Raw genomic sequence first — 13,151 nt, 5'->3', positions numbered from 1 at the left:
AGCAGAGCCCGGGGATCTTGAGTCATCTCGGACCGTGGTGGGGAACGGGGCCGCACGTGTTGTATTCTACGCTCTATGTCCCGCGCAGGCTTGTGCACCTGTGGGCCTTCTCTTTCTCTTTCTCCTACCAGGCTAGTACAAAAACCAGCAAGAGAAGGCTGGGAAATGTCCCCACCCCTCATTTCGGCGCTCTGGGGCACCCCTCTCCGTCCCGCTCTCCTTGCTCCTTCGGTCCCTACCTGCCTTTCTCCGTACTCGCTCGATTTCTGGCAGAATGACATTATGGAGCAAAAGACGAACTATTTCAAATTCAATACTTATCTCGGGAAAACGGTGTGTGTGTGTGTGTGTGTGTGTGTGTGGGTATGTCTGTGATTACAATCCAGCCTGTCAAAGTCCCTAATCAAACTGCTGGCGAAAGGGGATTCGTAGACAAAAGGAAACAATGGAAGTCTCGTTAGATCATTTTTCTGGACATTGTTTATGGTCTGGAAGGGATCAATCGTTTCAAAATGTTAGGAGTAAAAATGATCCTGTGTGGAATGCAGCTAATCCTTTTAAGTTCCTGTCAACTGTTTCCACTCAAAGAATCCGATTTTCCAAATCAAAGGTGCAGAACTCAATTGCCGAGGGATTTATAGCGTCGGCACCGGGCTCCCCTCACCCCACACGCCCCCGCGCGCCCCACGGTGGGTGTCGACGGCAGGACAGACTGGGCCGAAGGTTGTCCTCCCCGGGGGAGTCATGAGCCCAGAGGGCTCCCTCAGTGGCAGCAGCGGTCTGCCCTGCCGGCGGGCGGCCGAGACAGCCCTGCTAGCACGGCAGCCTACCTGGGGCCGGGAGGAGGCACCGAGCACGGTCCGTCCTGCCGGTGTGCCGGCAGCGGCCCCGGCTCCGCCCCGGCACGGCCGCGGGGCTTGCGCCGCTAAACCGGGCGAACCGCGCCGTCTTGCAGCGGCAGGCGCAGCAGCACCTCCGGGACCGGACTCAAAATCTCTTGTGGAAACGCCACGTTTGGCTTGCCCATGAGTGTTAGCAAGTTGTTGCGGATTCCTTCTGGGTGGGGAGGAGGCTTGAGGGGAAGAGAGTCTTTTATTAAAAGCAAAGAAATCCACTCCACACCTCTTGTAGGTAGCCCCGCTCCGGTGCGCGGGACGGGACATCTGCCTCAGAGGCGGACGGGCGGAACTGAGGATTCCACGGAAAATCATGTCCCTGCCGGCAGATGTCTGAGTGTCAGGAGGAAAGACATCGGCATGCAAGCAGAGCTGAAAGCCATTTAAAGCGGTTAATTTTCAGAGAAAGGCCACCCTTTGGCTTCTCATACAGAAGCGACAAGTAGAGAGGAAGAGGTGTTAGCGGGGTCTCCGGCTGCCTAGCGCTTGCGGAACAGTGCGAGAGTACACACTTTCGTGCGCTGCCCCATCGGCAGCGCCGTCTGCACGGAGAAAGACAGGTTAAGGACTTCCATGAGGACGAAGGGATGCTTGACAGAGCCCACCGAGCAGCCCCACTTTGTGCAATCAGAAGCGGGCTGGAAAGAAAGTATAAAATATTTTTTATATAAAATATGGTCCGTAATTACCGATCCCTCTGCTTTCGAGCAGTCACCTGATACATCTGTTCATCCTTGCTCGGCACTGGACATCTTTCCTAATTTTTTTTTTTTCCCTCACCAATGGTTATTTTAATCGTCTATTTATTCGAAGAGGCTGTTCTTCTCTGTCCCCCCTCCCCCCCATGCCCTTGTGCAGTCGACAGGTGGAATTTCAGTGTATACCCGTATATTAGAAAGCTATCTGTTTCGTCTGGTTGTTGCTGAATAAGCAGACGTGACAGTGTTTATTCAACGAAAAGAAAACCCAGGGAAGTCACCTCATTAATCTTGATTGTGTGTATTTAATGTATCTCGTGTATACAGGTGTGCATGTACTCTTCTGCAATGAAACTAGAGAAGCAGTCCTGCGACCAGTGTGGTACGAAGAGACATTCACAGGTTTTAAAAGGTCTTGGCAAAGCGTGGGCATTAGCAGGAGCGATGACTGCAGTGCTACAGTTGTGCGGGCACTGGCTGGTGGTGTCACCGGGTCCGAGACAACACTCCTAAATGTTCACACGCGTTTCGATGCACTCACATGGTTTTCCATTGCACTCAGGGGACAGAAATACCTTCGGATTGCCTGTGGAAAAGGCTTTCCCTGTCTTAAGAAACGAATTAATGCAACAACGTAATTATCTAAGTATCGGTTTGCTTCTAACATAAATTGCATGATTAATCATCTAAATATGAGGGCCCGCAGATTTCTGCGTGCCGTTTTACTGTATCAGCGAAGGGGAAACAGAATCAATTCAACAGGTCTCCTGTGACTTGGAGGAAGGGAAAGTTTAATTATTTTGATTAGAAAAATAAAAACCCTGCAACCACAAATTTCCTTCTGAATTCAGTTCAGCGGTAGAATTTCTGAAATTGACGAGACACCGCGCTAAAAGAAAAAAAAAAAATTAAAAAGAGAGGCCCCTTTCGTCCAGTCCAGTCCATATGTATGTTTTTGTACATTTTGGGCACTACGGTGCCTAGCCGAAAGGTTTCTCCATGGCGCAGAGCGCAGGGTGCCTCTGTGTCTCTCACTGCGGCAGCTGGTGGAGCAGGAGCGCTGCACTAAGGGCACATCTTCGTACGCTATCCATCTTCCGTGGGCTTCCCGCGGTGATTCCAGCCGGGACGCTCCCGGATGCCTCCCCGCTCCCACCGCCGCGGCCGTGCAGCCGCACACAGCCCTCGGGGCCGCCCGCACTGAGGCAGCCGGGCCGGTCGCGGGTTGGGCTAGGGTGCCTTCCCAGCACCGCAGCCTCTGCCTTTGCTGTTTTCGGTCGTGCCGGTGAGTGAGCGGCAAGCCGAGCCAAGCGGCTGGGAAGGGGCCGGCGTGCTTTCAGGGCCGGCTGCCTGCAGTACACCTCCAGGCGGGGACCGGCGGCGGGGGACAGAGCTCTTTCTCAAGCGAAAAACAAGAGGAAGAGGTTTACCGATTTGGAACTCGCGTTCATTTCTCCATCTCTCCCCAAAATCGGCGGGCACCCATCTGCGCAACGAGGCACCGAGCACGGCTGCTGCCGCAGCGGGGATCCATCCGGCAGCAGCTGGTTACCTTCTGAAGCGCCATTCTCCTGCACACACGTACGCACGCTTCTGCGCGAATGCCTCCTCCACATCTTGGTGGTGCTCTGCAGCGCAGGAAGGGGCAGCGAACAGCGGCGGCTGCTCGACGTACCTCTCACGGTGAGGGTTGCAAATGAGAAAGGACTTTCAGAGAAGGGCGGAGAGGCCTTGCGGTCACCTGCAGCAGGTCACTGGGGCTTGGAGGTGAGGAACGGTGGAGGGGGCCACCTACCTGCTCAGGATACGCCCAGCTGCGGGCACAGGGCAGCCGGTCCCCGCCGGTGCTCGGGTCCCGATGGTGTGCGCGGCCGGCCGCTGCCGAGGGAAGCAGAGGAAATACCACTGCAGGTGGGGGAACCACTGTGAACAAGCTGAAAAACGGATCTGCATTGGTTAGCAAGTTCCAGAGCAACGAGGGCTTGGCCAAGATCATAATTTCCATTACTTCTGTCAAATACAATATTATCAGAAACTACAGCAGTACTTACTGTAAGTACTGAGGGAAAGTATTACATACGGAGAGGAGTCTCCAGGCCGTGCCAAGGGACAGCTAAATCATATCCACTTTCCCACAGATCCCCCGAACAGGCCTCCGTCTCTACGGGGGCGACCGTGCGCTCTGCCCTCGCCACCAGCGCTGCAAGAAAGGGAGCAGCTGAGAGCAGGTGAGGGCCTCGCTCCCCTCTTTCATTTTCCGGACTGGGTGATGGGGCCGGTTCTGCGTATTTGAAACCAGTCTACAAGCACGGGATGTGTGTGCACCCCGCTGACCCCAGGAGTGCTTCTCACTGCACCTAAAATACAAACCAGATCGAAGGTGTGGTCCAAAGGAGGTGCGGGTGGGGGTGGTTTGGGTTGAAAGCAGCTCCAGGGCTGGGGAGCCGTGCACGGGAGCCACGGGGCTCGGCCGGACCCCCAGGCTGCGCAGCCCGTCGCAGCCCAGGGCGGTGTCGACAGAGCGGGCACGATGTCCGGCCCCTCTGCACAAGGCAGCAGGAGCGCTCCGGCGGGAAGGGCGCAGTGTGTGGACGTGCAAACTAATCGTATTCAACATCAGGGAGGGAAGGGGAAACCTCTTTTATAGGGGATGTGGGAAGAGACCTAACACAGTCCTGCTTAAGAGAAACGTTATACAAGATACTTGAAAAGAAAGAATTTCTTAAAAACCTAATTAAAAGTATATAAATCACCCATCAGAAACAAAGAACTATGTGGAAGGAAACGTTTCTGGATAGAGACACTGTGTGTGGCATAAAAGACGATTGAATACATAAGGGCTTCATTAAATTCCCAATAGATAACATTTGGCTAAATCTATCCCTAGATTAAAACTTCGCATAATAGCACCATAAACGAAGAAGTTTCTTTTTGTGTGGTCCTTCAGGATGAACTGATTGAAACATTAGCCCCCTTATAGAGCAATCCCCTCCCAATTCAGATCCAGTAATTCGTCTCTCATAGCCTTACGGGGATAGGATGAGCAAGGAGACGGGTTAATGAATCCACACTTTGTCTCTGGGAGGAGAAGGAGACGACACTATACTGCATCTCTTACCAGATTGTTTAGAGCCCAGACTATTTTGGAAGAATTGTTCGTCCGGGCTCGGTCCTTGCGAGGACTACACTGTTCTCTTCTCTGTTAGTCTTGGAAGCCGCGGAGAGCACGGCGGGCCATTAGCATGCGAATGGGGCGCTGCGGCCCGGTGGTGCTGCGAGCTCATCAAAGGGCTGTGCGGCCGGCTCCTTTTCTGGCAGCACCTGCTCTGCGGCAGAAGCGGGGAAACAGGACCCTCGGGACCGGCACCGAGGCCAGGCGGCTTCCCCGCCGACTCGAGGAGAGCAGGCAAAAAGGTCCTTCACCAGGACTCTGGACCTCTTACTCGACCCCCTTTTCCTTACAGAAAAAAAAAAAAAAATCCGTACCACCTACTGCAGTTTGCTCCTGTCACCTTCCCTAGCAACTCCCAAGGGAAGGTTTTTCCGCACGGGATGAAGGCAACCGGCGAAAAACGTGGAAGGAAAAAGTAGCCAAGCAGTTTGCTTGCCATGTATCTCTGAGGAGACCTGAGGGATGGGCAGTGGGCACACTCAGACCCCACTGCCCACTGGCGTGGGCCGGGCTGGACTCTGCGTGGGGGAGGTCGCCGGGCTCCCCGGGGTCTAATGCGTACCCGGGGTCTGCTGCGTAGAAGCCAAGAGAAACAAACACAGGGTGGGTCGCCGGAATCTACCCTTCTCATGTAACTGCTCGTGGAGATCCCTAGGACTCGAGCAGACAGAACCCAAACTGAGCGCCAGCAGCACCCCTCCTCGGGAAGCCTCGCACCGCCGCAAGGCCACAGCTGCCTTCCCTCCCGCGAAACACTTCCCTGTTTGATTTTATCTGCCTCTTCGAGGGGGGCCTCAGCTTAGCTCCGTACTCCGCGCCGCACCGGCCCGTGTCGGCCCGGCGCATCCCCCGGCCAGGCCCGGGGAAAGTGAATTAATCGCTCTGTCGTGAAAAAGACTCGCTCTCCCCGGAGAATACGAACACGGTGTCTCTGGGGTATTTTCCCTTTTGTTTTAGAAATGAGAATGGATTTATTTTTCTGCTAAGGAATCCGGAACATCCAAAGAGGCCTTCCAGCTCCAGAGTGCAAATGGAGCCCAGCAGAGATCTTATGTCCAGTCTTTCTGCTTTCTGAAACCCACTATTTTAGCGCAGCATTGCTACAAACAAAATGGAGAATTACCACTTTTCCGTCTAAGAGAATATTTAAAACCCAGGCGACGAAATACTTCTACATGTAAACTCCTCCTCACTCCAAAGAGCACTAAAAGGCATCCCTCCCTTTTTATTATTATTATTTTTTTATTATGAAAATTCACATATTTGATCCCCGAGTCTCCTAAATAGTTATAAATACAGTCGCAGTTAAAAAGCGCCTCCCTGTTTTGAAAAACGTGTATTCCTAGCCCACAACAAACATTCACACGCCTACTCTTAAAACATGCGATTCTCTTTTCCATATAAAAGCTCTGAATATTTGAGGTCGGATTTTTTGGTTAAATTTTTTTTAGTCTATAAAATATATATCTATGGACCTTATGCTGTTAAAAACGAGTGTTTGGAATCAGAAAAGCTGCTTTCATGGTTTGTTTTGTACATCCTTATTTCGACAGCTTAGAAACTTAATCAACTCATCACACGAGGATATTACAAAGCGCATTTTATATTTTATGTATTGAAAAGTAGAAACACATGCCACTATTATCATCATCACAGAAACATAAGTGTCTAGAACAAATCTCTCTTAAGTTCAATGCACGCCCTTTATTAGTAGTATTTTCCTTTGGCCTCTTGGAAACCAAACTATGATGCAGTTGTGATTTAAAACACACCCAAAAGTATAAAAATAGTTTTAAACCGGCGTTTTAATCAATCCCCTGATTGGCGACTTACAGAACTGGGCTTTACTCCCTCCAGAGAGACCTATTTCTATTTATCCCCTCTTTCGTTCCTGCTGCTTTTTGTAGAGTGTTTTTTGTTTTCTTGGGGGGGGGGGGTTGTTGGTGTTGTGTGGATTTTTTTGCTTTGTTTTGGGTTTTTTTGTTTTTGTTTAGTTTGTTTTGGGTTTATTGTCATTCTTTATCTGCTAGGGTTAACAATGCATTGCCTGCAAAGATCGTATTTTTATTTTCTTCTTTGCAGTCAAATCTGCACATAATAAATTTCAAGCTAGAATATTCCTTGACTATTGTGCTATTAATCCCAAAGAAAAAAATATTAGTGTCCCAAAGAAAGGAGAAGTGCTAAGGAGGGAAGGATCCAAAGCCAATTGTTTGGCTGGGCTCCTTTGGTCTTTGGGTTTGGTTTTGACTTTTTTTTTTTTTTTTAAATTAAAAATTTTATTTTTGAAAATGTGTAAAAATTTTACATTAAAATGGTACAATAATACTTGCTGTAATTTTAACAATATTCCTTGTAAAGAATACGCATAAAGTACAAAATAAAAAACTCCGTAAGTCTATTATAATACAAAACACAGGTTAAAATAAGAAATGATAATCTTGACTTTCTTCTGTGTAAACACGTTAATCTTTTCTTTTATAAAAGTACATGAGACAAGTGTACTAAATGAAAAAAAGTATTGCTCTGCTGTCCTCCCTCAAGCCTTTTTTTCCTCCTGGACATTACTGTTTTCAAGCTCCTAGACCTGAGAATCTCTGAACTTCAGCGGTTTAGAGACATTATTTATCACCATGTTTGTTTCTTTTTAAGGAGTAGCGAGTAACTTTCCGATGTAGCGACCGCCTGCCCGCGCAGTATCTAGATCTACACCTGGCTTTGCACTAGTGAAGGTCGCGAGAGGTCCGTCGCTCGCGGCGGACGGCCCCCGAGCCCCGTCACAATTATCCCCACGCAAAGACAGGCAGCCCCTGCGGTCAGCGTCCGCCGGGCGTCCGAGCGGCGGAGAAAGGAGATACCCCAGATCCTACCTTCGGAAAGACTCCCAAACACTTAACAGTTAGAGATCCGTGCCGCGAAGCCGGGGGTGGCGGGCAGGGCGGCGGCGGGGGGCAGGCCGCTCCCGGCGCTCCCTAGCGAGCGGGCCAGCCCCGGCGACGCGGTCGACTGCGAGCCGCAGCTGCTGCCCGCGCCGGGGCCGGGGCTTCCCCCGATGATGCTCTCGATGGAGAAGGGCGAGCGGGCCAGCGCCGCGCCGCTGCCGGGCTTGGCGGAGTGCAGCGAGGCCGCCAGCGCCGGGCCCAGCGGGTGCGCGTAGCCGAAGGGCGTCCGTGCCAGCTCCGCCGCCGGCAGCAAGGGGCCCGGCGGCGCGGCGGCGGCGGGGGGCAGCGCCGCACCGGGGGCGCTGCCGGGGGCGGCAGGGGGCTGGCGGGGCGGCGGAGAGGGGTGGAAGGCGAAGAGGGCGGAGTGGGGGTGGTAAGGCTGGAGCTGGAGACCGTAGCCGCAGCCGTAGGGTCCGTAGGCGCAGGGCGGCTGCTGCGGGGGCTGCGGCGGAGGCTGCGGGAGGAAGGCGGCGGGGTCCACGGCGCGCAGCAGAAGCTCGGGCGCCGGGAGCTGCTGCCGCTTGAAGCGCTTTCGGCGGCGCAGGAAGCTCCCGTTGTCGAACATGTCGGCGGATTCGGGGTCAAGCGTCCAGTAGTTGCCCTTGCCAGGATTGCCGGGCTCCCGGGGGATCTTGACGAAGCAGTCATTGAGGGAGAGGTTGTGGCGGATGCTGTTCTGCCACGCAGGGAACTTCTCCCGGTAGTAGGGAAAGCGCCCGCTGATGAACTCGCAGATCTCACTCAGCGTCAGCCTCTTCTTGGGGCTCTGCAGGATGGCCATGGTGATGAGAGCGATGTAGGAGTAGGGCGGCTTCACGAGGCTGTTCTTGCCACCGCCGCTGCCCGCCCCGCCGCCGCCGCCGCCCGCCCCGCCGCCGCCCGCAGTCGCCTTCTGCGGGCCACCCCGCGAGGGGGGCCGAGAGCCACCGGCAGCGTCCCCGCCGCCCGCCCCGCCGCCGCCACCTACGCCTCCGCCGCGCACGGGCGACCGCGGCAGCAGGGCGGCGGCGTGGAGGTCGCCCACATCCTCCTCGTCCTCTTCCTCGTCGTCGTCCTCGTCCTCCTCCTCATCCTCGGCGTAGGAGCGGCGGCGGCGGCGGGTCCGCGGCTCCTCGTCGTCCTCCTCGTCGTCTTCCTCGCCCACCACATCGATGTCGGTCTCCTCAGCCAGCGTCGACGCCTCGGACATCTCCGAGCTAAGGGTCATGGCGCGGCGGCGGGGCAGCGCATCGGTGGCTGCCGGCGCGGCGCGGCGGGCGAGCGGGCTCTTTCCCCGCCGCCGCCAGGCCTCCGCGCCGCTCCGCGGAGAGCCGCCCCGCCGCCGCCACGGGCAGGCGGGCCGCTCCGAGCCGCGCCGGCCCCCAGCGCCGCTGCCGCGCCTCTGGAGCCCTCCCGCCGCCCGCTCGGAGGCGGCGGCTAGTCAACGTTTTGTTTCGGGGTATTTTTTGCTGCCGTTTGGATTTCTCTCTTTCTCGTTTTTCCCTTCCCTTCCCCCCTTTTGGGGATCTTTTTCGGTTTTTTTTTCGGTTGGGATCTGTTATTGCGGGCGCAGGGAGGTTGTGCCGTCTCTCCTGGAAGTCGGTTTCCCCTTCTTTCTCCTCACCTCAGCCCCCAGACATTAATGGATGCGGGGCAGGAGGGAGCGCGCCTAGTCCTGGGAGGAGGAGAGGGGAGGAGGCTGGCGAGGAGGGAGGGCGTAGGGGACGGCTTGCTGGGCCTTAGGAAACACGGTGAAAAGGCTGGGGCTTAGTCCCAGGGAGGGCAGCCTTCCTCCCCGCCTTGTAGCGAGGGGGCCATCACATGGCTCCCAGCGACAGAACCCGGCGAGTCTTTCCCCCCCGGCCAAGAAGGGCGCCTCGCCACCGTCTGGGCCCTCCCGGCCTCACCCCATCCAGGGGGGGCCCCGGGGGGGCCCGGGGGGAGACCGGTGCCATATTTAGTGGAAAAGGGAGAAAATAAAGATAACACTTGACCCTCCGCGGGGGAAAAAAAAAACAAACCCTAACCAACCAACCAACCAACCAAAACAAAACAAAACAAAACAAAACAAAACAAAAAAACCCGAAAGGAAAAAAAGTCTGTCGCAAAGTGTAGGCGCATCTTCCCGGATACCCTGAGGACGGTCTAGGAGCTTTGCATCTTCCGGGGTTGCCCTCAGAGACGGGGTGCTGCTTCCCGTGGGAAGGAAGGGGGAAGAAAAAATCAAACCGGAGAGGGAGATGGTGAGCTAATAAACTTCAGACTTCTCTCCGCAGAATGGTTGAGAGACATCCTTCCCTACTTCTCCCCCATCACTCTCCAGAGTTTAATTTACTTTAGAAGGAAATAAAATATCTCTTGCTATCGACCTCACAAACTCTAAAAGAACAGCCTTCAAAACACACCACTATTCTCAGTCAAATTGTAAGGCTATGGTTATTAAAGAGAGAGAAGCAGCTCCCTCCATTAAGAGAAACACTCCACTCCTTCCGCTCTAAGAAACACAGAGAATTAGCGTTACCACCTCTGTATGTAAAGGAAATAAATTCACTGGCCTTTAGAATGGAACTTTCGCTTTAAGTAGGAGAAACACCCCTGAGAAAGCGACAGAGGACTGCTTGCTAATTTAGTGGCACTGTTTCCCTTTTCAGGTGATCTATGATACGACAGAAGACCGGGGCCCCCTTTATGTAAGGGCTGACAGGGAAAAAAAAAAAAAAAAAAAAAAAAAAAAAAGACAAAAACTCCACCAAAGAACACAAACAAAATAAACCCCCCAGAAATTTGGACAGAAATGCAAACAGAAATGCAATTACTATGGTCTTAAAAAGAAAGGCTTTGAAAAATCCCATCTTTCCCAGTTCTGGCAGGATAAACCACAATCAAGATCCGACTGGGAGTAAAGGAGCACTTCTTTCTTCGGCAGAAATCGTCCTGAGAAGGGCAGACTGATGCATAAAGTCTCAGTGATCAAATCACACTGCAAACAACGTACACACCCAATTTCTCGAAATACGTTTTGGTTTGTCGCTATACTGTCCTAACCCAAAGCCACAAGCCACCCTGTTTCAAACCCAGTTCCATGGATTTACAACATAATCCTTTCTACTATTTCCAAATAATCCTATTTACATTTTGTTCACTACTAAGGCGCCTGCAAGACAATACCACCAAAAGTTACAAAATGGGGGGGGGGAATAAAAAGTAAAAAACCCAACCCTTTATATCCAGCTAATTGCTAAATTTTTTTTCCTGCACAAAAATAGATATCACTCGGATTTACAGTTCCTACAGTTCATAAAATCTCTCTTCGAATTAGTTTTAAGGTCCTCTGGAAGCTACTAAAGAAAGGCAGATAGTATTCTTCGTCTTCAAGAGGTTTGTCTTCTTTACAAAGAGTTACTGTTTCATCTTTCTGCTCCCCCCCCCCATTCTTTATCTTCTCCTAGTCTGAACGTTTAAAACAGTCTTTAAAAAATCATGCTCTAAAGTCTGAAGAACGGTGAAGTTTAAAAATGCACAGGGAAGAACCACTGCAGCGACAAACCAAAAGACCCGGGCTCTGCCCTCGATCCTGCTCTAGCAGAACGCGCGGGTATTTCACTGAGCGTGCGACACCGGCGGCTCCTCCACAGCACCGAGCTCCCGCCAGCCTCGGCTGGGCTGCGGCTCCTTCTGGACGCGGCCGACCGGGGTGCCATCGGGGGGTGGCATTTCCCTTGGCAAAATCCGGCCAGCGGCGGGGCCGGGGGCTTTGCCCTGTCCCCAGCTCGCAGTCAGCGCCGCTCCGCTCCGGGCACGGCTGTGCGCGGACGGGGGATGCCATCTACCGGCAAGGAGCGCCGGCGGCGGGACCGAGCGCGGGGCTCGGGGCCCGGCGTGACCTCCCTGGCCAAAGCAGCCCCGAGAAAGGCAGGGTCGGGCAGGAATCCCCCCGCTCAGCGACTGAGCGGGACCCCGAGACCCTAAAGAAGAATTTTGGAGCCACACCGCGAAAGGGCTGGAACTTCCTGGACCGCCTTACCACTTCCGTGACGAGGCTCTCTGCCCGCACACCCAACCGCCAAATGACCACCATTGACCCAGGATCTTGGGGGCTGTCTTCTACGGTTTCCTGCTAGTCGTGAATGATCTAAAATATCATACACCTAAAACCACAGTAGCGGGATAAGAAATACAGTTACTCAGCTAGGATTTATGCTTTTTTTTGTTTTTTTTTTTTTTTGGCATATTAAAATTACTCATAAGTTTTGTATTATTATGAATTGTAATTTTCGGTATATACTGTACACACAATTCCTGCATGCATACACAGAACATCCACATTTTACCAGTGCAGCCTAGGCCTTTATTAAAAATCAAAGATTACCCTGGGCACTATGCAGGGCATTTTCAAGCAGCCACACAGGCACACTGGCTGAGGAGCTCTGAGTTTTCTGGAGCTGCAGAACTGGACTTTTTCTTAATGTATGGAACCATTTTTTGAGTAATTTCCATTTTCTGTGAATGTTGTGTCTTGGGTCAAAGACTGGATGGAATTCTGAGCTGCTTGTGTCATAGAACAAATAAATAAATGCACCAGCAATTACCTTGCAAAAGGATGGCGGTGTCCATGACAGAGACAATAACAGTGACAGTGACAGCTGTGTTCTTCTTTGCCCAGCATAACAGTGACTGCCATTTTATCTCCACATTTTTGGGTGTTTGTTTTCCCCTACTCTTGCCATGCAGTTTTGGGGAAGGTAACACTACCTGTAAACCTTCTGCAGAGGCCAGGATTACAATGTCTGTGTGATCACAATGCATTGGAGAGGATTGGCAGCAGTGACCTGAAAAACTAAAGAAAATCTGGGGTTCCAGCCATGTCTACTGCTGAAAAAGGGTTTATCATCCTTGGAGGTGATCTCCCCTCTACTCCTGTCAAACATTTTTTTCTTCTTGACCAAGTTAGTTTGGTTTATTTGTTTTGTTGGGTTGGATTTTGTTGGGTTTTGTTTTGTTTGTTGGTTTGCAGATTTTTTCTCCTTGTTCTATAATTCTTGTGGGCCATGCACATTTGTTCTGACAAGTGAAAGTGACTACCTTTAAAGCTCTTTGGATTTTTAATTTCTGTAAATGTGATTTAATGTCCTCATGATGTTCTGATCTTAAGAAGCATTTATATTGGGTTAGACCAAGACCCATCTAGCAGAATAAACTGACTTCAACATCAGCTAAGACCAGATGTTTAGGGAAGAATATAGGAACAAGACAAGTGTGTAACATTAATTCCTAGCTGCCAGAAATCTAGGTTTCAAGCTGTTTGTTTGTTTTAAAGCGGAGATAATATCAGAATTTAACAACCTGTGAGAGAATTTATTCCATGAATTTGTCCAGTTGTTTTTTGAAATCATGTACATTTACACCACTAAACATATTATGTGGTGAAATGCTCCTAAGCTTTAACCATGCTTTAACCATGTAA

At 52.0% G+C, this 13,151-nt stretch overlaps 1 protein-coding gene across 1 annotated transcript; it reads right to left on the bottom strand.

The window, feature by feature from the left end:
• Positions 1–6,041: 6,041 nt before the first annotated feature.
• FOXD1 (forkhead box D1) lies at positions 6,042–8,935 on the bottom strand. The gene has a single exon (XM_064735841.1). It carries the CDS (start codon positions 8,913–8,915, stop codon positions 7,659–7,661), a length of 1,257 nt encoding a protein of 418 aa, XP_064591911.1. The 5' UTR covers positions 8,916–8,935; the 3' UTR covers positions 6,042–7,658.
• Positions 8,936–13,151: the final 4,216 nt, after the last annotated feature.

Source organism: Zonotrichia leucophrys, chromosome Z (assembly GCF_028769735.1).
Source record: "Zonotrichia leucophrys gambelii isolate GWCS_2022_RI chromosome Z, RI_Zleu_2.0, whole genome shotgun sequence".
NCBI classification, from domain to species: domain Eukaryota; kingdom Metazoa; phylum Chordata; class Aves; order Passeriformes; family Passerellidae; genus Zonotrichia; species Zonotrichia leucophrys.
This window is presented reverse-complemented; position numbering and strand designations above follow the sequence as displayed.

What these genes read in the sequence shown, in the direction of transcription:
- FOXD1 (XM_064735841.1), bottom strand. Translation starts at nt 8,915, where the DNA reads ATGACCCTTAGCTCGGAGATGTCCGAGGCGTCGACGCTGGCTGAGGAG.